At 39.2% G+C, this 22839-nt stretch overlaps 3 protein-coding genes across 3 annotated transcripts in view; 2 read left to right on the top strand and 1 right to left on the bottom strand.

The window, feature by feature from the left end:
• cacna1da (calcium channel, voltage-dependent, L type, alpha 1D subunit, a) overlaps positions 1-3235 on the top strand; it is a 64914-nt gene extending 61679 nt beyond the window's left edge. Inside the window, exon 46 of the mRNA XM_042403819.1 lies at positions 18-3235. Within this exon, the coding sequence (XP_042259753.1) occupies positions 18-323 (306 nt within the window). The 3' untranslated portion in view covers positions 324-3235. The remainder of the gene's footprint in view (positions 1-17) is intronic.
• Positions 3236-3386: 151 nt separating this feature from the next.
• On the bottom strand, positions 3387-7834 carry LOC121894426 (parapinopsin-like). The gene is made up of 5 exons (XM_042407013.1): positions 7714-7834; positions 6294-6858; positions 5666-5994; positions 4730-4972; positions 3387-3631 (listed from the first exon to the last, which is right to left on the bottom strand). The coding sequence occupies exons 2-5, from the start codon at positions 6622-6624 to the stop codon at positions 3515-3517; spliced, it is 1020 nt and encodes a 339-aa protein (XP_042262947.1). The 5' UTR covers positions 6625-6858; positions 7714-7834; the 3' UTR covers positions 3387-3514.
• A 2340-nt stretch (positions 7835-10174) lies between these two features.
• Positions 10175-22839, top strand: part of LOC121889835 (voltage-dependent calcium channel subunit alpha-2/delta-3-like) — a 36652-nt gene continuing 23987 nt past the window's right edge. The window contains exons 1-5 of the mRNA XM_042402052.1: positions 10175-11237; positions 12910-12991; positions 15750-15977; positions 17419-17535; positions 18960-19019. Coding sequence (XP_042257986.1) covers positions 11113-11237; positions 12910-12991; positions 15750-15977; positions 17419-17535; positions 18960-19019 — 612 coding nt within the window. The 5' untranslated portion in view covers positions 10175-11112. The remainder of the gene's footprint in view (positions 11238-12909; positions 12992-15749; positions 15978-17418; positions 17536-18959; positions 19020-22839) is intronic.

The raw sequence follows: 22839 nt of genomic DNA, 5'->3' as shown, positions 1-22839 counted from the left end.
CACGTTCTGTCGAGCAGGTTTTGATATCAGAAGGGCTTGGGAGATATGCCAAGGATCCCAAGTTCGTCGCTGCCACAAAGCACGAGATAGCAGATGCATGTGAGATGACAATAGATGAGATGGAGAGCGCAGCCAGCCACCTGCTGAACGGAGGGATTGCTCCGGGTGTCAACGGGGTCAACGTGTTCCCCATTCTGACTCCAAGGGACTATGAACTGCAGGACACCGCAGCCAGTTACAGTGACGAGGAGCCGGAGACAGAATCCAGAGCTCCATATGAGGAGGACCTGGCAGACGAGATGATTTGCATCACGACTTTATAGCAGTGGCTGGAGAAATCTGCAAATTATAACCTTGTCAGACTACAATCAGCGAAAATTTTAAAAAAAGAAATGCATCTGTTGGCTCTGACCAAAAGAAGTGCCTTTTACATTGAAGAGAAAAGGCATACAGAAGAGAGACACATTAGTCCCGTTCATTTAATTGTTCTCCACCTGCCAGCAAAGGAGGTCACAGCACAGAGCCAGCTACCATCCCTGCTGAGCAAAGAGGGACTGACCGCACCCTCCTGTCAAAGGCCTTGACCTGGAGGTGATATACAGGTTCAGCCTGCAGCCAATCAGAGACAAGGACATTGAATGCCAGTGAGAGAGATGGACCAGTTGGCAAGGGTGTGAGATACTCTTTAGGGCGGGTCTCTAAGGGTGATGACAATCAGATGTACGATGTCATTACCTCAGTCACTTTATTAAGGTTTGGCATATCATGCAAGTTTTCAATGCAAGCATAGAAAGGCATATCTCCTCCCCGTAGTCGTTAGTATAACTTGATCCCTTTGTTGTTAGAACAGATCGTGTGATGATTGCTACAGCTGAGTCAAAAAGTGAAGAAGCACCAGTAGAGTTGAACCAGATTATGCAGGAACTAATTGTCCTACTTACTTATAGCATCATTCAACTTGAGATATGTACTTTTGAAGCGACAAAAGCATTTGTGATAAATGCACTAGCAGGCAGGTTATTTAAAATTTTAGAATAGCCTGATTAATATTTCATAGTTGATATGCTGTAAAATTGTATTATATAACAAAAGAAACTTTGTAAAGAGATATTCTATATTTTGTAATTATGTATCATTTAAAAGATCAGCAATATGGACCCTTGTTACTCCTGTTATGCTATAAAAGCAGACTAGCATTATTTTATTAGGTACAATATTCTGATATTTATTTGCCTTTTATGTTTTTGCTAATATGCACCCTTTATTTTGCCTATGAAAACAGCATTTTTAAGAGATTCTGCTTGTGTGACAACACTACTGCACAAGATATGCAAATGGCTTTGATTTCTTAGCATAGGAGTACACATGTTACTTCATCAAACCAACACCAGTTGCATAAGGTTAAGCCCCCTTTACAGGAGCATTTTTAGAAGGCAAGCCTCAAGGATCCAGTGCTGAAATTTTATACAGATGTGACAAACACATTTGTTTGCATATTTTGTGCAGGGGATGCACAAGAATTTAAAATGCATAGTGCATTAACAATGCTGCTTTTTTAGTTAGTTTCAAAGTCAAACCTAGGTTTTGTCAGCCCCTACTGAAATGCCTTTTTGCTGCTGAAAGAACGAAAACGGATAGATGGTAATAACAGGGATAAATTAATATTTCTCATAGCTTGTGCTGGGATTTTCCATGACATACTCTTTGTTGTTCATGGCGTGATTCCATTAAACCTTTGTACTAAATCTTCGCAATCACATCTTAGCCTTCATGTAGTAGTGAGGGCTCGGAGCCTGTGGTGGCAGGAGACACATGCACACATCCAAAGGTCAGAAACAGTCCGAGGTGTGTTCTAGGTGGAGGGTGTCCTGGTGTCAGGATGCTGGAGAGAGGCTAAGCAATACTAACCCCCCGCCCCTTTCTCTCTCAGCCTGCCTGGTTCCTGCATACAGTATACCTCGTTAGGCAACGATGACAACATATCATTGTCTCAACGTATCTGTTTGTCACAGTGTCCCACAGTGGAGTTTTTGAAAGAGATTAAACAGGGTTTGAACCTGGATTTTGTGTTTTTTTCCTCCGTATAAATTAATGAGACTAGAAGGGAAACCTAACCCTGGATGCATAAAAAGAAGCAACTGAAGCCCATAAGTTTTATCACTTTTTGATCTATCACGATAAGGATACTGGACTAAATACACTAAAGTGGGCTTTTTCAGGCATTACCATGGAGAGTTTAATTAGCACCAAGGATATTTTAGGGTTAATGTGATCTGTTGTTCATGAGTGTTTGATTTGTAGGCGAGTGCGTACTGTACTCTAATTCAACCGAATACTGTCATGACAATGTAGGTTTTCCATTTTGTGTGCACATTGAAAGGGCTCTTTGAATTGTTTGTGAGTTAAAAAAATGTGTTCTAGTCCTTTTGTTGATGAACGTCATATAAAAGGACCAATGCACATAACAGGCACATTGTACTATTCGTAGCAATTACAGTACTGATGAACTGAAGATATGCATTATTTTGTAAACACTTTTAAAGTTGTGTGAAACTAAAGATAAAAAGAACTTACTTTTACCTCATGTCAGGGATTCCTGAAAAAAAGAAAATAATGATTTGGTTCAGTCTATACCAATGGTATTTAAATATTAGCACATAGCTGTTTGTCTTTGCACAAGTAACTGTATAGTGCTTTTGTTTCTCCTTTTTCTAAACAGATTTGTGTATTAAGGTGAGACAATTTTGTACTTTTTGTGACTGTGTGTATGGTTTAGTGGAATCTATATTTGTCATTTACACCTCACCTTACAATGCTGGGAATGAAAGAGTATTAAAAAATATTTTCAAGGTGCACTGTTCCTCTGTTCGCGGGTAGGGAAAAAAATAAAATGGTTAAAGTACCAGTTTACAGAGAAACACATATTGATTTGAACGTTTCTATTAGTTTCCTTCATATTGTTATGATTATAATTACTATTACAACTATTAATGTTCTGAAAGCTGTATTAAAATAGAAGATAATGTAAAATATGTACAAAAGTATGGAAAGACCCATGGTAATGTTCTCTACTTGAAAGTCTTGATATTTGCTCCTCAATGTTTTTATTCAGTAAACATAATTTCTCTTAGTAGCAAATGCTTTACTATAACCCTCTAGGTTTTGTATCAATACATTTTTTTTGTATTTTTCATTTTATTTTGGCCTTGACTTTATTTGAATCGATACTGATATTTTATTTTCTATTGATCATCATTGAATAAACTTATGCTGAATTACTGTTCTCATTTATTTGTATTTTACACTTTTTAGAGAGCAAGCACTGGACACATTCACCAACATTGTCTCGTCACTACTACAGTTATAGAGAATGTCATATCTGTTATACATACACATCTCACAAAAAACATAAACATTCAAACACTGTAGTCACTGTGGAGCAGGATATGTAAACTGAGTTATACACATGTCAGTAAAAAGCTTATTAATGGCTGGTTGTAGGCGTGCGTATATTTCAGGCGGGAGACACTTTGTTTACTGCAGTCTCAACGGTGGTTACATTCTCTGATGTGTCGTCCTCCACCCAGGGCTCTTTGCCACACAGCAGGAAGGGCACTGCATATTTACGGAACTACACAAAACAAAATAAAACAGAGAATATCAGACTGAGAATGTTTCAGTGTGGATGATGTGGAATCCAACTCCCAAGAAAATGTTGTTAAAGTGATGAAAAGTCCTGGTCAGTAGTTAGATAGAAGGTGCATTATTGTGCATAGAAACATTACAAATCATGTGCAAAAACTAATATTTAACAATAATATAAAAACATTTTTATTATAATTATACATTATAATATATTATAATACACAGTAAAAAGGTAAATAAATAAACTTATTATGGTTCTTCAGTGACTCAAACTACTTTTCATTATACAATAATTTATGCACGTTCTTGTTTTTTGTTAGTCTTAAAGAATCTGTTTACTTAATATATCAAAAAGCAGTTTATATATTTTATAATTTATAGACATAATTTTTGAAATGCCTCAATTTTACATAACTTTACATAATGTTAATTATGTAAAATTAGTTATGCTGTAGAGCTGCAGCAATAAGCCGATTAATCGATTAGTCGATTGACACAAAATTAATCCCCAATTACTTTGACAATCAGTTAATCAAATTCACTTTCTCAGATGTGAATATTTTCTTGTTTCTTTAGTCTTCTGTGACAGTAAACTGAATATCTTTGGGTTGTTGACTGTTGGTCAGGACAAAACAATAAATTTGAGGGCGTCTCCCTGGGCTTTGGGAAACAGTGATTGACATTTTTAACCATTTTCTGATATTTTATAGACCAAACGACTAATCAATTAATCAACAGAATAATGAATAGATTAATTGATAATATATAATAATCATCAGTTGCAGCCATATTATGCTGTGCTGTAAGATTATAGATAATTTAATAAGTAAATAAATATATACATAAATAAAAAGTAATTTATAGTAGACGAAGACTTTGAAAAGTTTGTTTTGAAATTTACAAGAATAGCTGTATCTTTGGTTATATCTTTACATCCAATCACAACAGAGTGCTCAGTTACATTGTCACTATTATCCCTTCTACTATTCCTAAGACAAGACACTGAACTGTCTTTTAAGACCACCAGATGGTGCTGATGTGCTGATTTATTTGTCTGTATAATCAGTGTCTGGTTTTACAGTACCTGTTTGTTGAGGTAGATGTAAATCAAGGGATTATACACAGTGCTACTCTTGGCCAAGTAAACAGGCACTGTGCCCACCAGCGGGTGAATCTCCACATCAGGATCGTAGACCACCAGCATGGCCAGACCGGCATAAGGCAACCAGCTGATCAGGAACGTTAGGACCATAAGAATCACCATAGACGCCACCTTCATTTCTCCTTTAGCTACTGCACCACCCTCCACACAGGCCATCTTTGATACCTGTAACACAGAATGTCATTGAAAATATCTATATCTACAGACCAGTGGCCAAAAACAGCAGTTCCTAAGTTGGGTATCTGGAGGGTTGCAAGGCAAATCTAAGGGGTCAAGACAACAGTATAGTAAAGAAAAAGACGTCTGCTGCATGATGACAAATGATGTTGTTTATCAGACTTTTCTTTGATCTTTTTTTTATTATAATTGTCAATTATGATGGGGAAAAATCACTTTTTGCATGAGTTGGTCATAACTGGTTGACATCTGCAACCAGTGAAAAGGGGTCACAAGCTGGCATTGCTTCATTTTAAGGAGTCACAAACCAAAAAGGTGACTATTAAACAAAGGGAAATTGCACATTTCAGAAAACACAACAATCTGTTTCCTGAAATGTTGTTTTGTTTTGCATTTAGGGTCACAGCAGTATTCATCAGTTGCTGGTTTTTTTTCTTCATTGTTTTTTATTGAGCCACCTGTCACATCTATTTTATTTCTGTTATCTGGATTTATGCCTTTCTATAGGTGTGCAAATAAATTAAAAAAAGATAAAAATCTAAGAAATCCAGTTCTCACAATATGTGCCGCAGAACAAATGAGAAACTAAAAATCTGAAAACTAACTGATGAACCTGTGTTACAAGATAAAAGCACATACTCTAATGCAGCCTGTGACAAAGCCAAAGATGTAAAAACTCACCTGGTGCAATGTCCACAATAGTTTTGTGTAGGATGCCAAGATAATGGCAAAAGGAACGGCAAAGCATACTGCAAAATAAGCCAGAATGTAGGAGACGTTGTGAGGGTCTCGGTTGTGCCAGTCAGGTGCACAGGAAGTCCCGACCCCCTCCAGCTCATACCTACCCCAGCCAAACAGGGGCGGTAAGTTCCATGTGAGGGACCACAGCCAGGACAGGACAATACCTCCAACCGCATGGTTATTTTGGAAAGTTATCAGCCCCAACGGCTTACATACAACAAACATCCTCTCCACTGCGATCAGAGCAACTGTGCACAGAGATGTGATGCCTGCGGACAAGTCAAGGAAAGCAAAGTCATACAGGAGAAACAGTGGGGTGTCTGCATATTGAAGTAAATGTGAATTAATACTGTACTTTGGAAACTAAAAATAATGTCAATACAATGATTAATTGAGTCATGCTAAAAGAAGCTTGTTGAAGTAAAAACATTCACTGTTAAGATTACAAAATAACAGAAGACATCTCATTTTACATTAGAAAAGATGCACCTATTGTACCACAACTCTGTAACAAAATGTGCAGTTTTAAAACCAACTCAACGTTTGCTGTGTTTCTCTTTTCACTCACCGAACAAGGACACTGCAAAGCCCTCCATCACGCAGCCTGTCCTTCCCAGAGAGAAGTACCCCTGGGCATTGTTGACCACAGAAAGCACCCCTCCGGTCATCGCTGTGCCCAGGTCAGCCACAGCCATGTTCACCAGAGCGTAGTTGAGCGGTTTCCTCAGCTGCTTGTACATGAGGGACACCATAATCACTGTAGCGTTGAGTATGATGGCTGGACCGGTGAAAATAGCCATAATGATGGCGAGGATGATGAAGCCGGTGCGTGACAGAGGAGGCTCCCTCTGCGGGCCCATGTAAGAAGAAACATTTGGGAAAAAATCTGAGTGTTGCATGGATGAAAAAACTTTAAAAAGTGGTCAGTCGGGCTCTTCTTGTCTTGTCTGGAGCTTCTAGATGTTCAATATTGCACCACTCGAATGTGACAGATGAGATTAGATGCCTTGAGTCTAAATAAGTCCTCCAGATCTGGACTTAACAAAGAGTAATTCCTCCAAATGATGATGATCCTTGATCCCTCACCTTTTACTTGATTGTAAAGGCACTTCCACAGCACTCCTCACCAGGATCTGCCAAGCAAGTGCAAAAAATAATGACTACACCCTCCGCACAGAGGGATAAAGAGACTGCTGGTTTAGCTTTCTAAAAATGCTTAGAGGTGGTTTGTCACAACATACAGTATACAGTAATTATCAATGAGGGATGATTATCTCTTTCTGGTTCTTTCCCTCACTTTCTATGTCATTGTTTTCTTCTCTCTTGCTCTCCTTACACAAACCAGGGATCAGAAAAGGTTTAATCAGTATCACTATCAAGTCAAGTCAGTTGAACAAAGAGAAACTAGAAATACATCTACACTATTACAATTCAAATAAAAGGGTAAATATTGTAGTTATGTTAATAATTGTCACTCATTTGCACTCTTTCCTTAGGTACCAGTGTGGAGCTTTGCTGCTGCATTTTGGACATGCTGCAGGTGAGACAAGGATGACTGACTGACTCATAAAGAGAGTTACAGTAATCACGACATGAAGAGATCAAACCAGCACATGTACAAAAGCATGTAAAGACATTTTGTATTGATGACATAGAATCATTTAATCACATATTCTGGTATTTCCCTCCAGTGGCACTTTTAGTGGCATAATTATTTATGTTTATCTTTAGGATTATAGTTAGATGTGGAAAAGAAACATTACTAAAACAATAATTGTAAGAAAGAATATAGATATCTCTCTAGTTTTTTATGTGGAAAAGGAAAACATGGAATTTCAGAATTTATTTGTTTGTCACATTTTAGTGACACCGAGATTCTTTGCATTTGTGGATGTATCAGTGTGTGGGTTTAGTTCTTGGAAATACACAAGTGTGTCAAAAACAGTACTTGAGTAAATGTACTTTGTTACATTCCACCTCAGACTTACACTTCTTAAAGGGTCCATCATCACCTTCACCAACTTTATTCTGATTTTGTGATTTGAGGAAGTCATCCAGGTGTATTTTTACACATCAGGTAAACATCTACATCCCTTATCTGAGTTGATCATGCAGCTTGGGAGCACAGCAGGGATTAAAATGAGGAAATCAAACCCAGTACACAGTTGGAAATAGATCATTCAGCCATTAACAACATTAAAGTCACTAAATGAGACGTTTGCTAAACAACAGTGTAATCTACTATAGTTCATGTGGAATCAATACCTCTGATTGTCTTGCAAAAGAACAAATGTTAAATGAGCTTCACTAAGTTTGTATTGGTATTTATTGTGAGGTGTTTTTTATTTTTTTGTCCATCCACTGCAGTTTTATAATTTCAATAATATAACTTTCTGCTTTGCATGTGAATGAAAAGATTCAAAATTGTATAAACTGTTTCCCTACAGTGTTTTCTGTAGGTCGGCTTAAGACAGCAGCAAGATCCCATTTAACCTCACTGGTATTCCCAAGAGGGTGAAGTAACTGGTTAAGCTTTTATTTAAATACACTAATGTGCTGTCCGGACTCAGGAGGATCACTGCGATGTGCTATATTAAGTCTGTTATCAAATACAATGGGTTACACACATGATACAGTACTTACCACCTGAGCTCAGAAAAACAATATGAGTGTGTAAAAGTTACTGTGACAAGTACATGAGATGATGTTTGAAGGTTAGAGTGAGGTACCAGTGTAATGTTTGAGTCTTGACAGCAGTGATGTAAACATATAAAAGCTTTACAGATACCTCCACAGATATTGGTAAACTGAGGTAAAGTCTTCTATATATAGCACTGGATGAGTGAAATGTTGACTGTTGTTGGTGGTCTGAAGTGAATTATCCGCGGGTGCTGAGGGCATGAGGTGAGGTTAAGCCCTGTGACTTAACAAGAGAGCATGACAACAGGTGTCCGATGTGTAACCTTTTAAGAGGTTTATGTCCAATCAAGTCAAGACAGAGATTACAACTGTTTGGGTTGAAATTTCAAGTGGGAGCAACAGCAGTCTGATTCTGATTATACACCTTCATGTCTGGTACAATGCCCTTAATTATGATCACTTGAAATGACAAATCACTTGGAACAATGAAAACTGAAGCCCATATACATTTACCACTGTCAGTGTCCTCAGAAGCCTTACTTATCTTTTTACAAAAAAATCCCTTAACATGAAAAGCGTGGATGTTGATTGTTGGCCTTCGACATAGCAGCAATCCAAGCTAAATGTACACTTACTGGCCTTTTTTCCAGGAGTTTTCAGGAGTTTCAAGCTTTTTCCAGAGTTTTTCTGAACTACTTTTGAGTTTAATCTCCTGAAAAACATGACAAGTGGATCCTTGAGGATTAAAACCAAATTCAGCACCATGGAGAGCACCTTCAGATTGACTCAACATCAGAAAAATCTGTGTTTGGTATGATTTGATACAGGATTCAGTGTTTCTATAAGCTATATCAGGTGATAATGTGGACAGTGGAGAATAAAACAAGTCAATTTTTCAGTCAAGAGTTTCCTCTGAAACTTTTCAGCAACAATTTACAGTTGTGCTGACTTTGGAAGCCCCATGAATCCACTTAACTGCACTCAAAGTGATATTTTACATTTTACAACAAAACACTATTAACATGCAGCAAGATAATGAGCATCAAACTATTTTAATCAGCTGAATCTCACTATATTTGGAGAAAATGGGCCTACTGATGTGTTAAATTGACCTGAATCTGCACTCTGTGTGTGGTTGGAGGTCATGACAAGAAATTCAATCCAATGGAGAAGTGTGTTTTGTATCCGCGTGCACAGATGCAGAGACTGAGACACTCCGGCAGGATTTAAACCCCCAGTAATCTCACCGGCTGTCTGCATTAAACGAATCAAACCGGAGAACTTTCGTCAGTCTCATGACAGAGAAGTGCTTTTTATTTGCCGTCGATAGTTAATTAAAGCATTCAGGGAGCCGGTAAAGTGAGCGGGGCCGGTCAGACAAGAGACTGGATGATATTGTCCGTCATCCAACAGGCTCCTTATCGGCACGTCCCAGACAGTACAGGCTCCTCGCAACTTTGATGTACGATGCAATTACTAAACTAATAAAAGCCTCAAGTCGAAACACGGCTCCTGTTGTGGTGGTGGCGGGGGGGGGGGGGGGGGGGGGGGGGGCGCCTCAACCCTCTTACTGCCATGACATCATTATCGCTTCCTAATCAGCGCTTAGAGCACGAGGCGATGGCAGCATCTTCTGGTCTAGTTTTATAGCGAGCACCGATGAATATGGCGCTATGAAAACTTCTTCATTTATGAGGAGTTGCTCTTTCACTAACCCCTCAACTCCTCAAACAATCTCTGAGGCGGAAAAGTTGCTGATGTGAATGACATGACGTCATTGATCAATGTGGTCAATTGATTCGACTTCAACCACCAAACTATTATAAACAAATGCACAAAGTTTAGAGATATTATTACAGGGTATCGCTCCAGTGCGCATTTATTGACATATATCTCTCAGTTTTTGCTTGTTTTGTATTATTCATTAACTGAAGTCAGTCTGGAAAGTGCCCATATCTTCCCAAACTCAAATGACTCCCATGATAAATGCATGTTTTGTTTTTTTCTCTTTCTCTTTTATTGTGCTAATGGCGGTGCGCAAGCCTTCATCAAATGTCTGCAGTCTCATTATCGCCCACAGAGCCAGGAATCTCCCCTTAAACGCGTCTTCTATGTCTTCTAATGCTCTGCAGATGTAATTATGTCCTACACTACATAATTACCTTTCAGTTACACTAAAAACACGCTTTCACATGTTGGATATGAATGTGTGTGGAGCAGGGAGACAATGCAGTACACCAAGCTTCTTCACTATAACGCAGCGTCAGCGTTAAATGCAACAACTTTGAAACAGTTCAATGCTGTTTTCAGTCACTATCAATGAGAGGTGCATCGCAGAGGAAAACCTGTATTCAGTGTTTTGCAGATGAAGCTCTGTAAACCCGTCCAGCGTCCAGTAATCATATTTTGCAGAAGCTCTCAGGCTTCGCTGCAAACAAGCAGGCGAGTCGCTCCCAGAGACAAAGGTCTGTGCTTGTCTCCACCTTTTTCAGAGGAAGGCAGAAGGAGCAGAGGATGGAGAAGCAGGCTGGATGGTGATGCTCGGTCTGTCTGCACGTCTTTCTTTCTGTTGCTCTCTCTCCTTCCCTCCCTCCCTCTCTCTCTCTCTGAGGGGGGAAGTCTATACAATCAAATACAGTAGGGTACGTGCTGGCAGTAACGCGGCAGGAGAACGTCCACCGGGGTCCAGAAGTAGCTATATTCGGTGCTGGGACTGGATTTACTGTACATCTGTCTAAGAGTTGAAGATGCAGGGGAACTGGAGGATCCTGTTCTCGCACATGTGCAGCACCAGCTTCCTTCTGCTCTGGATCTTCGTCGGCTTGAATGTGGTGGAGGTGGCGGGGTCCCAGCAAGGGATCCCTCTGTCAGTGTGAGTGAGAGGCAGCTCCTCAACTTTGTTTCACATGGAAATAACCAAAATGTTGATCTCTTACAGGAAGGAAATGCTGCATTTATAAGCGAGCTGCATGTGGGTTTTTAAAAATTTTTTTTTATAAAACTCTTAAATAAATTTACAGCGCGTTAAATAGGTTAAAGTTAAAGAAAGGTTAGGGATTATGTAGGAAATTTTCTGAACATGAAGTTGATTCTTGTTTTTCTTGGTTCTTGTGATGACCACTGTGTGAGTTTAATTGAACCACAGATTTCTTTCTGTACTCCACCACACAGGCCGCATTTATTGGAGGATAAACTGATGATGGAAGAAACTCACAAGTACAGATGTGATTTTAGCAAATAAGCAGGATTTTAAAAAATCACAGGAGGTGGAGAAATTCATACATGGAAGAATAGCAGCATAGAGTTCTCTGTTGTTTCTTTTCAATCTATAACTTGAAATAATAAGTGTTACGGTTGGCTTCACTACCTATATGGTCCTAAAACAAGACATTTTTATATCTCGTGGACTTGAGCGGTAGAACTTTTCTTAGTGGTGCCATCTTAATCTTCATTTTCAAAAACCAAATTTTCAATAAGGTAAATTGATTAAGAGCAGAAATAGTTTTACATATTTTTATTAAAACTGGAAATTATTACAGCTCAAATCACAATCCTGCAGCCCTGTACAGGTGTAATCTAATGATTCCCAAATTTCTATTCTGTGCAACAGCTAACTGAAAATGAAGCACATTTTGCTTTTTAAGTCATATTACATTTGCAGCAAATTGGGCGACTTGATGAAATGCAAAACCTTTTACTTGAGGAATCTGTTTTGACAGGATTATATATTATTATATTAAGGTTTAGTTTAGTTTTAAAGCCACAATAACACATCCATAGCCATAAGATTTTGGAAACTAATAGAAAACAGAAAATCAGCTAAAATGAAATTAATACATTTTGAGAAATCTTTCAGACACTGTTTGGGAGACGGCTGTTCTTATTGTACTGCAGTAAATACCTCTGAGCTTTTTAATGCAAAGTTGCAGATGAAAGCCAATATAACTGTAACTCCTTTATATATATTTATTTTAAACATGCTTGAATATATGTAGTTTGACTTTCTGAATCCTTAAATCAGTAGCCAAGTTTCCTGTAGGACGGTTACATCCACCTTAGTGTTACATTTAAGGTAAAGTATTTTGCTGCCACCTTTACCACAAGTCACTCACAATTTAATAGAAGAAGCTCAAATAACTACAGCATAGGTCATGAAAATTACAACAGTCATCTGTCAAGAGAATGAAGGTTGGTGCCACCAGGCCATGACAATACATGACTGATCATGTAAGGTAAGAAAATAGAAAAGATGACAGCTAAGGAGAGATAAAAGCAGCTGTGGTGGACAGACAACAGGGAGTATTCAGTGCAGAGAAGGCGATGTAAGATAACAGATTTGAACTTACATCTGACTAATGGTGAACTAGAATTTCTTACGCATGCAACACCACATTTCAGTTTAGACAATAACTTACATGTTTTTATTTTATTTCATTCAATTTCTTACCTCGCTATGTTTTTACATGCATTTTTATATACACGTTTCCATAATATTTGGAAGATTGTTGGTTTAATTGTATTTCTTTGTCTTGTTTGTGTCCTAGCGTAAAGCTCTGGGCATCAGCGTTCGGTGGAGAAATTAAATCCATTTCTGCAAAATATTCTGGTTCCCAGCTACTGCAGAAGGTATTCTTCTAATTTCCCAGTGTTGCATGAGCACAAATGTCCTTTCCCTTTCCTGTAATGACCATGTAGTTACACATATTGTACACTGTAATGCTGTATTCCCTCTCTAATGGCTGCAGAGACATTTCGGTGTCTCGACCGAATGCTGATGCACTATTTTAGAGGAGACTCAGGTGTGTTTGGCAGAGACAGAGCTTAGCGTGTGTGTGTGTGAGTGTGTGTGCATGTGTGTGTGTGTGCATGTGTGTTTGTTCTTGATACGGCCCATTAACCACGGCTGATTCCTCTCTCATCTCATCTCTTCAGTTAACTCTCTGGAGTCAAGAGCTTCAACCTCTTGATATGAAAGCGACAAGGAGACAAATTGAATAAATGTGTAGTTGGGATTGATAGTGGGTTAGGGGGGCTGATATAATGGAACAAGTGGAACCAACAGAGACAAAAGCAATGACCCAGTGCAGTAGATTTAATTTTCTGACCACTTGATGGCAGAGGTGGGCTCTGTTTTCACAGGCCTCAAGTTCAAAAAGGCTGGTCAAAGTGGACTCAGGTGGATGATTGGTGAACTGTCTGTTTTTACTGAAGTAGGACCTGAACAGAAAATGTGAAGTAAACAGCTGGAGGAGGAGCTCCTTTGTGTGAATGCTGAATAACTGCACTGCAGTGTGAAATGTGTGTGTCCAGTAAGTGTGTCGAGTAACAGTACATACAATACAGTACACACTGTGTGTGAAGTTCATGTGCCTTAAGAAATTATTATATTACAGTGAAAATTTGCTGCATATGAATAGAAGATAAACAGCATCTGTAAGATGTGTTTTAAGTCTCTTTTGCCGATTTTAAATTTATATGTAGATGACACATTACACTCATGACCTATAGTGTTTAAATGGCACTTAATTAAATCATTAACCCCGGTTTTCTCTTAAAATTTCCCCTTAAAAAGTAAACAAGTAAACATTTTGCTTTATAAAAAGGAGAGAAAATTAAGAGAGAAAACAGAAGAGACAGCCAGCGGCATAAAAACATGGACACAACCTGCACAAACCACAAAATATAAATGATCACATTCCACTCTCTATGAGAGTATCACATATAGCATATATACTTATACAGTATGTATATTATGGTTAAACCAAGTGAAATATTTAAACACAAGACAGCATGCTTGTATTGATATACCATTACATTAGATGGAAATGTGCAAGATGGCTTTTGCATCATTTTACACATTTCCCTTGAATACAAGCTAATATATTTGGTTTAGTTTGACACTTTTGAATCTCCACTAGAATTGTAAATAAAGTGAACTAGGTCTGTTAAACAACCTTACTATGTATAACAGATGAGAAGGTCTGTCAGGTTGATGATGTTAAGGAGTTATGTATCTACAACGTACAGCAGGTTATAGCCACACTAAAATAATAGCTTTTAAAGAGGGTTATTGACTTAAGTGTCTCAGGTCTCTTTGCTGTCTACTCACTAAGAGCTCTTTTTAATTGTCAAGTTGACCAATTTTTGCCTTTGGTTTCGAGTATATAAAAAAGATGATCACTTTGTCTAAACAGTGGGTTTTATAGAATACACTGAGAGGCCATAAAAAGAAAAACTGTTCAAATAAATAATTTTGTTCATTTTCTTTAAAGATATACTATGCAGGATTCTCCCAAAAATAACATATAGACTCATACAAAAATCATCTCTCTCAGTCATCACCTATGACCCACTAGAAGTGTGTGATGGCGTATTTATCTGCTGAGACTCTGCCCTCTGCCTGTATTTTCTTATTTTATTATTATTTTGCTGTGTTCAGAACATTTCTGGGTGTCAAACTTTGGGCAGTGGGTGTGTAGCCCCCAGCCAATAACAGCGCATGGGGTGTTAGGTCAGGTAGCCTGCTGTCTCTCTCCCCTGCTCTCTGTATGTGTCATGGATGTGTAAAGAGAACAGGTCTGTGTCTGTTCAACCGAGTTTGAGGCTGAGCTCCATACACACACACACACACACGCACAGAGCAGAGAGGCCACAGCGGACAGGATGAAGTGTGCGCTTCAGCTGCATTCACACCGAATCCAGCAATGCAGCACCTTCCCACAGGGTTGTGCGGAGGTGTGGGCATGTTTATTTGTTCTTTAGAACATAACCGCCATGAAACAATCAGAAAATAACATTTTATTACTCTGATTCATTGCTTTATTCTCGCTACCGCCGCTCCCTCTCTTCATTCACTCTCTAGCTCACTCAACCACTCTCTCTCTCTCTTGCTCATGCTCTCAGCTCGCTCTGGTGTCATTGAGCCAGGGAGGAAGGGCCAACTTTGAATGTTGTATTTACATTTAGCAACCAATAAATCCTGCATAGTATGCCTTCAAATATATACGGAGGAACAAAAGAATTAGTGAAACATTGCAAAATGATACATTTCAATACAAGAACACCACAAACTAGGGCCTCAAAACTCACTATAAGATTGAATCAACACATCTCAGACAAAAGAGTTGATTTGTCAGAGAGGTGAAGTGTTTTATTTATTACAGGACTGCTTTATAATGTAAAGGGGTTTATATTTTCTGGTCACTCAGTTTACAGACTGTAGCAGGCATTTCACTCATGTACATTAGACCAGTTCTCGGCCTGAACACTTTATCCCTCTGCCTCTTCTCTGACTCTTTACTTTCCTCCTTTAGGTTAAGTTACATCATCAATCCCCATCATACTTATTAATCCTCTGCATTTGACCCCATCCTCACTATTTTAGGAGCTGTGGGCTATCACAGTGCCGCGTCCGGGGACCAACTCCAGTTCTGAGGCCAGTTCCTCGGTCAAGGGCAGTAGCAGGATTAATCCTAAAAGCTCACCTGCATGTCCTGGACTGTGGGAGGAAGGTGGAACAACCAGAGGAAGTGCACGTAAACATGGGGAGAGCGTCCAGACTGCATACAGAAAGCGGCTCCAGGCTCCAAACCTTGGAACTCCTTGTCCTGAGGTGACAGCTCCTTAATATAAGAAGCTGAAGCACTATGCTTTATTTTCCACTATTTATTACCAAACATGCTTTTTATCTTTGTCCAAAAACATTTTTTGCAATATGCCCTGCAGATTTGTTCCCTTTTTTGAGTGTGTGTAAGCACTTTGCTCGTGTTCCTGTTCATGGAGGCATGTCTGGAGAGTGCTGTGCTGAGCCAGTCAGCACAAAGCAGTGAGCTGTGAGGGAACTGACGGGTTGTTAGGGGCTGGTCATTAAGGCTGATCATTAGATGCTTTTATGGCGAATTACTCGATTTTACTAAGATTTCGGTGAAAGGGGAAACACTGGAGCTCTTCAGGCTCCCGCAGGCAGGCCTCACTTCTGCATGGTCATTACTTTAATCAATAATCATGATCAGTGCTTTTGATGGATGGGGCCAAACCTCCACTTGATGACTGGAGGAGTGAGAGGGAGGAGGAGGAGGATGTGGGGGGGACTGGGGACTTGGGGTGCTGAGGCGAGGAGGACAGGCGTGAAATGAACTGTTCTGCTCCACTGCGAGCCCACACTCTTCCTTTCAGAAGGTAATTTGTCGCCTCATGTACTGGAGTGTGTGTTTTTGTGTGCATCCTGTCCACACAATGTGTAACGTGTTTGAATGCGTGCTACAGGCCTGTCGTGGCTCATGTTTATTTTTAGATAAGGTTATTGGAAGTGTGTGATGTGGCTGACTGGACAGCGTGAGAGGATGCAGGGTTTTGTTTTTATTTGGCGTGTGTGTGTGTGTGTGTGCCAGGCAGGTGTGGGATTATGTAATGTTATATTCCTCCGAGCTGTGGTGGGCTTTGTTCTGTATCACTGGAGGTCCTGTGCGTCCAGCAGAATCAGCATTATGTGAGGTGTAGTTCATTACCCAGAGTCGACCAAGCTTGACACGTTATTATCTTTCTCCTGTGCTTTGACTCCATTTCAATTACCCTCTTGCCATGCATAGCCTTCAGATCCAGCCCCGCCCCCCTTCCCCCTCCTCGGCCACCCAACTTGGCCATCTTCAGCCAATCAGAGAGAAAGAAGCAGCATGTGCAGCCAATGACTGAGACCAGATAAAGACTATCAATCATGCTGTGTTGCAGCATGGATTTTATCAGCCGTTCATCTGAGACCGGCTTCTCGCAGCTTGTCAACCAACATGTGATGCCTTATAAGCCTTGTTTAACAATTTGCCACCTCTCTGGACGGGGATGCAGTGGAAACAGCCCTCAAAAATGCTGCAGAATACAAAAACACAGAAAAAGATGATTATATAAATGTTTTTCTTCTCTTAGGAGTGTTAGTGGGCATTTAAAGCATTTAATGGGTCAACCATGTTTAGTGGCTTTTCCTGCAGTCAGTGTTGTAAGATTTACAGTTGCCCCTTTTCTGTCAATGCCACAATTTTGTTTCTGGTTGTTGTTTTCAGAAATATAAAGAGCTTGAAAAATCAGTAAGAGTGGAAGAAATTGATGGTGTGAAACTGGTCAAAAACCTGGCCATGAAGATGGAGGAAATGTTTCGGAAAAAAGCAGAGGCCACCAGGGTAGGTACAATTATTTTATTTTGTTTTGGGGGACAAGTTGAGCAGATTAATCATTTGGAGAAAAAAAAACAGACTATTGTTCCAAATCTGTCCTAATAATGTTGCTGTAAAAGGTTGATCTGGAATATAGTCTTAGATGTATTAGTCTGCAGGCCTGAGCTGTGAGCTGTGAGCCTCAGCGCAGAGGAGCTTGTAACCATTTTAATGCTGCTCCTCTTGCAGGGACTGCTGGGAAATGATAACGTTTATCTCATCCCGCCTGATCCCATGTGCGCCGCAACTCATGACAATTCTGCCTATAAATTACATATTTAGGAGGGCGCTTAATTTAATAAACCCGATTTAATTCCCTGAGATACATCAACATATTTAAATTCTTTTTGAAAAATGTGTGAAAGCCATATATATATATTTAAATAAAATCCAGGTTCGTAATTAAACCTATAGAGGCTTCCAGCATAGGTGTGTTAAATCCTAAACTGACGACGTCATCACTTTACTCCAAATTGAAAAGGGAGTCAAATATATAAGCAGTGACCTCAATATAGCGGTGTAGGTGTCAAGCCACCGACATTTCATAAAAAGTCAAATTAGGCATACCACGAGGCCATTCTCCGTTTAAATCAGAAAATATTATGTTTCTTTTGTCGTTTTCCCCCTTATTTTTTAATTTTCCAGCTGCTGACTACATGAGGTCTTACCATGAGGTCGAATGAATTTGGCCGCCGCAGCTCAAACGCTTCAGTTGTGTTTATATAGCAGTTATTTTGACACGTGTGACAGATGTTAATTACCTGCTTGGCTCCAAAGGCAAAAGTGACTGTAACGTTTAGGTGGCATTTCCCCGGAAACACAGAGCCAAGCACATTTCCAGAGTCGAGTTATTGCAGAGGCTATATCGCTGCTCCAACCTGCCTCCATCAATCATTTCACAGCCACACTCCGCAGTATAGTGGCCTACGTTTTATGCATATTTTTTGGCCCTCAAAAATAGTACAAGGATTGACAAAGAGGGAGAGACTAACAGTTTTGAGAACAGCTTAGTAGGAAAAGCTGGATATCCTGTCGATTTCATTCAAAGATGAATCTAAAATCCCGGTTTACGTGCTCCATCATGTTCTTCTTGGATGGGACATTTGTTGAGATGTGAAAATAACAGAGCGGGAAAGAAAATGTGCAAACAGCAAGTCTGAAAAATACAAAGAGCAGCAGAGTGGAGAAAAACTTCTGGTGATACAATGGGCTTTCTGGAAGCCATTTGTGAAAGTCTTTAGAAGAAGTATATTGTTCAATGAAAAATGTGTATGTACTGTATTGTTTTTGTACAGATGTAAGCATGATGCGTGTAATAGTTCTACACTTACCAATAACAGGCTGCATATAATAATATAATAATTACTTCATTACGTTTTTCCTCCTCTCAGCGGCTGGTGGAGGCAGCAGAAGAAGCGCACCATCAGCATGAAGATAATCCCGACTTGCAGGTGAGCTTTGTCCCGGACAAAAGAAAAGAAAAGAAAAGAAAAGAAAAGAAAAGAAAAGAAAAGAAAAGAAAAGAAAAGAAAAGAGAAACATAATTGTTTAAAAAGGTGGTATTAACCCAGGATGAATCTTTTTTAATTGGTGGTGGGGAGAAGCGGCTGCAAGGTGAGAGAAGGGTAATAGACCCTAAAAGTCTTTAATTGCGTTGGCGTCGTCCTTCACACTGATGTCCTGTCAGCGTTTTGATGCATAATGCGTCTTTGATAAGCAATGCCGCACACACTGAAGGCTGCAGCTGCATGCTGTCATAACTCAAACTGACTGTTTTTAAGTGCAGGAATCAGCTTAGACTGCAGCTCTGCAGAGGCGCCTTCAAGTTTCAATACAGTATTTAAGAACATCAGGCCTATAGCAGAACGGTGATTAAGATTTACTGTGTCCTGATTTGGCAGGTTGAATTAAAGGCTATGATGCATGCTACAGTGTTTTTATTAAAATAATAACATTTCTCAGAGGTTGTTGTACTATTGGAGTCTTTGCGGCCATATAGTCTAAATCATGAGGGAAAAAATGGAGTCAGAGGTAGGCCTGCATTGCTTCTCATTTTCATTTTATTTAACAGGATATGCTCCTGTGCTCTGGCTGTGTTCAGGACATTATTTAGCGGCTCTCATTGCGGATTTCCAGGGCGCACTGAGCTTCCTCAGTCTCTGCAGAGGGAATGCAGTATTTCTGTCGTTTATTAGTGCTCTCTCTCTCTCTCTCTCTCTCTCTCTCTCTCTCTCTCTCTCTCTCCCTGTCCAGTGGACAAAGATAAATGTTACCCCCTTTTGCGCGGCGCATTGTTTCACTTACATGGCTCTAGATTGGAAACCCACTCGAGCAACAAAACACTGAAATAACGGCAGAACTTTACAGTTAATAGAAGCATTTACATCATATGAATAGATTTCAGCCACCTTGTTCCTCTGCTGTTCACACAGCCATGACCAGACTAGGTAGATTTTACCTTTTAACCCTTGAAAAAAAAATAAGTTTAACTAATAATTGAGAAAATACAGTCTATATACACCATTTTTTTCTACATGATACTTGAAAATATTTTCTTTAGAATTTAATACCTCTACAATTAATTTGTCCTTTGTCACTGACTCTGGTCTAGTTCATGATAATAGACAATTCATTATTAACTTAAGGTCTAATAAACCTTCTAAAGCAGATTGCTTACACACTTTATTGAAGGATTTATGCACTTCCGGGACTTATTTTCATTGCATATTTTATTGAATCATATTTTTCCATTTTCTCCAGATAACATCACTTCATAGATAATTTGGTATCTCTCACTCTCAAACCTTTAATCCTTAAACCAAACCATATAAATGTGGACTCCACAAATATTAAATACGCCATTACTGATTTAATTCTTTATATTATTTTTGTCACAATCACAATTTACTGAAATATTTTAATAATATTCCTGTAATGAATAGTTGACCACTGCACTGGCTTCCTCTTTTTGCCATTGACAAATATCTGTCTTCATCTACTGCATTTTAAAAGAGGTATTACAACCATTAATGTGATTTTATGAATTGTATGGAAAACAATACAGTAAAATTGTTGTATACTTTTAATAGATAGAAGCTGTTCTTACATTTTTATTCAAGCAATTGACGCTATTGTTATACAGCGCAGGCCGATCACACAGACATCTCATCTTAAAGGCCATAAAAAATAATAAGGAAAATTCAGTATCCACCTGCGATAATGATGTGATGTCATGATATTACTCCTTGTGGCATCATTGAGCCAAGCTCGCCTCCTCTGACACCACACATTTTTCACGCACCATTTCACTGACCACAATGAGATAAGCCGGCTGCTCTTATCTCAGCTGCTTCGTGTCAGGACAGCCGGGTGCTCTGCATTGACCCGAGTGTATTCGCCAGTTTAAGGGTGTGCAGAAACTTGGCTTCAACATTGTATTCAGTGTTGCTTTGGCTGTAAGTTTGTTAACAGAATTTTTGCCTAGAAATAGTCTCCAAGAGATTTTGAAGGTCAGGAAAATGAGTTGATTGTAAGATTATTATTTTAGAAATATGAAATAAAATTTCTACTTAATATTTCAAATGAGAAGGGACACCAGCAGAATTTAAACAGGTTAAATGTTCTTTGTGTGCTTTCTTTCTTTAATCTATCTTTCTGCCAAAACCTTGTCAGGGAGAAGAACAGCTCTTGCATTGAAAGTCTAAATTTGAGCTTTTATGATTGTCTCTAGAAAATGTTATTATTATTAATCATAGTGGTGTTTAGAAATCATTGTTACTGTGTATTTCAAGTTTTTTTTCATTAGCAGAGGATGTCTAAAAATGTTTAAATCCAGGTTATTTCATTTTTGAGTTGCCTGCTGCTGTTGTGTTGTGAACATCATAAAAATCACACTCTTACATAAATTGTGCTACTGAGTAAAGTTAGTAATGTAAAAGTAGTAGTACAGTAAATTATTTGCACATCCCAAAGTGTGTTTTCTCATATGCTGAATGCTCTTATTGATTATTTATTAACAGTTTAAACTACAGTATACCATGACAATGTGATCCGTAACCTCAGGGAAGGACACACCTTCAAAACTAATTTAGTTTTGACTATGAAACTGTTAGTTACAGAAACTGCAGAGTCAGAGCCTTTCACATTTTAATTAGACTTAAAATAATAAAAGACAATGATGACTCCGTAGATTTTGTTGCAAAGCGTAAGGAATAAAGCTTAGTGAAACCCACCATCTCTGCTTATACAGTAAGGCCCAGCAGCCTGTAATGGAGGGCAGATCTCTGCAGTGAGGCCTACAGCTAACTGCAGTAGTGTAAGAGTCAGTGGGGTGTCTCGGAGAGCTGCAGTGTCCCATGGCCTGCTCTACAGTAATAACCCTGGTGGTTAACGTGCCTCTCTACAGCACTATCAGTTCTGCTGAGGGTGCACGTTTTTTTCCCCCACAGCTCCCCCTCCGCTGCTCTCGCCCCCCTCCATCCCGCCACAGCTCGTCAGAGAGCTGCTCAGGCGTGGTATGAGCTGTCAGAGGCTGCTTGATGGTGATGCCGGCGAGGCCTCCCCCGAGTGTGATGCTGTAGAGTCCATCACCCATCTCTCTCTCCCTCCCTCCATCTCTTTCTCTCTCAGTGCAGACAATAAGGACCAGAGGCCACAGAGAGGCCGCTCAGACAGGATGAGGCAGTCTTTCTTCTGCAGCAGCAGGCAGTGAAGGACAGGACAGACAAACTGTTGGGTTTCACTTTAGGGAGACTTTTCGCTTGCAGTCATGAACTCCTCTTTGCTCGTCCGAGTCCTTCTTAGAAGTCAGTGACAAGTGACGGTTACAACTGCGACACTTTATACACCTAGAAATTTTAAAAAATTGCACAAACTAAACAAATACCACAAAACATCTACATACACTCGTACTTGTTATTGTTTATTGATTATGAGTGGCTGTAGCTTATAGCAGGTTGATTGATCCCCACCTCTCTCTGTCCATGTGTCCAAGTGTCCTTGGACAAAATCTCTTCCAAATGAATCTGATGTAATGAAATATTTCTACATTGTGAGAAGCCATGCTATTATGTATATTTTCCATCTATTTTACCTTTTTACTTTTCTAGTTTTATTGTGACTCTTGCTTTACTTTACCTCATTCATCTCTTCTTTTTTTTACTTCTCCTTTGTCAGATTTTATTTCCTATTAAGGCTGCAACTAACTATTATTTTCATTATCTATTAATCTTGCGATTATTTTCTTGATTAAATCGATTAGTCATCTGGTCT

Source organism: Thunnus maccoyii, chromosome 3 (genome assembly GCF_910596095.1).
Source record: "Thunnus maccoyii chromosome 3, fThuMac1.1, whole genome shotgun sequence".
NCBI lineage: Eukaryota > Metazoa > Chordata > Actinopteri > Scombriformes > Scombridae > Thunnus > Thunnus maccoyii.
The sequence above is the reverse complement of the archived record's forward strand: the minus strand, read 5'-3'. Positions and strand labels throughout refer to the sequence as shown.

Excerpts from the sequence above, each read along its gene's own strand:
- LOC121894426 (XM_042407013.1), bottom strand. The coding sequence starts at position 6,624 with ATGCAACACTCAGATTTTTTCCCAAATGTTTCTTCTTACATGGGCCCG. Across the intron at positions 5,995-6,293 it reads CTTTGCAGTGTCCTTGTTCG|GCATCACATCTCTGTGCACA; the intron begins GTGAGTGAAAAG and ends ACTTGTCCGCAG. Across the intron at positions 3,632-4,729 it reads ACATCTACCTCAACAAACAG|TTCCGTAAATATGCAGTGCC; the intron begins GTACTGTAAAAC and ends TGTTTTGTGTAG.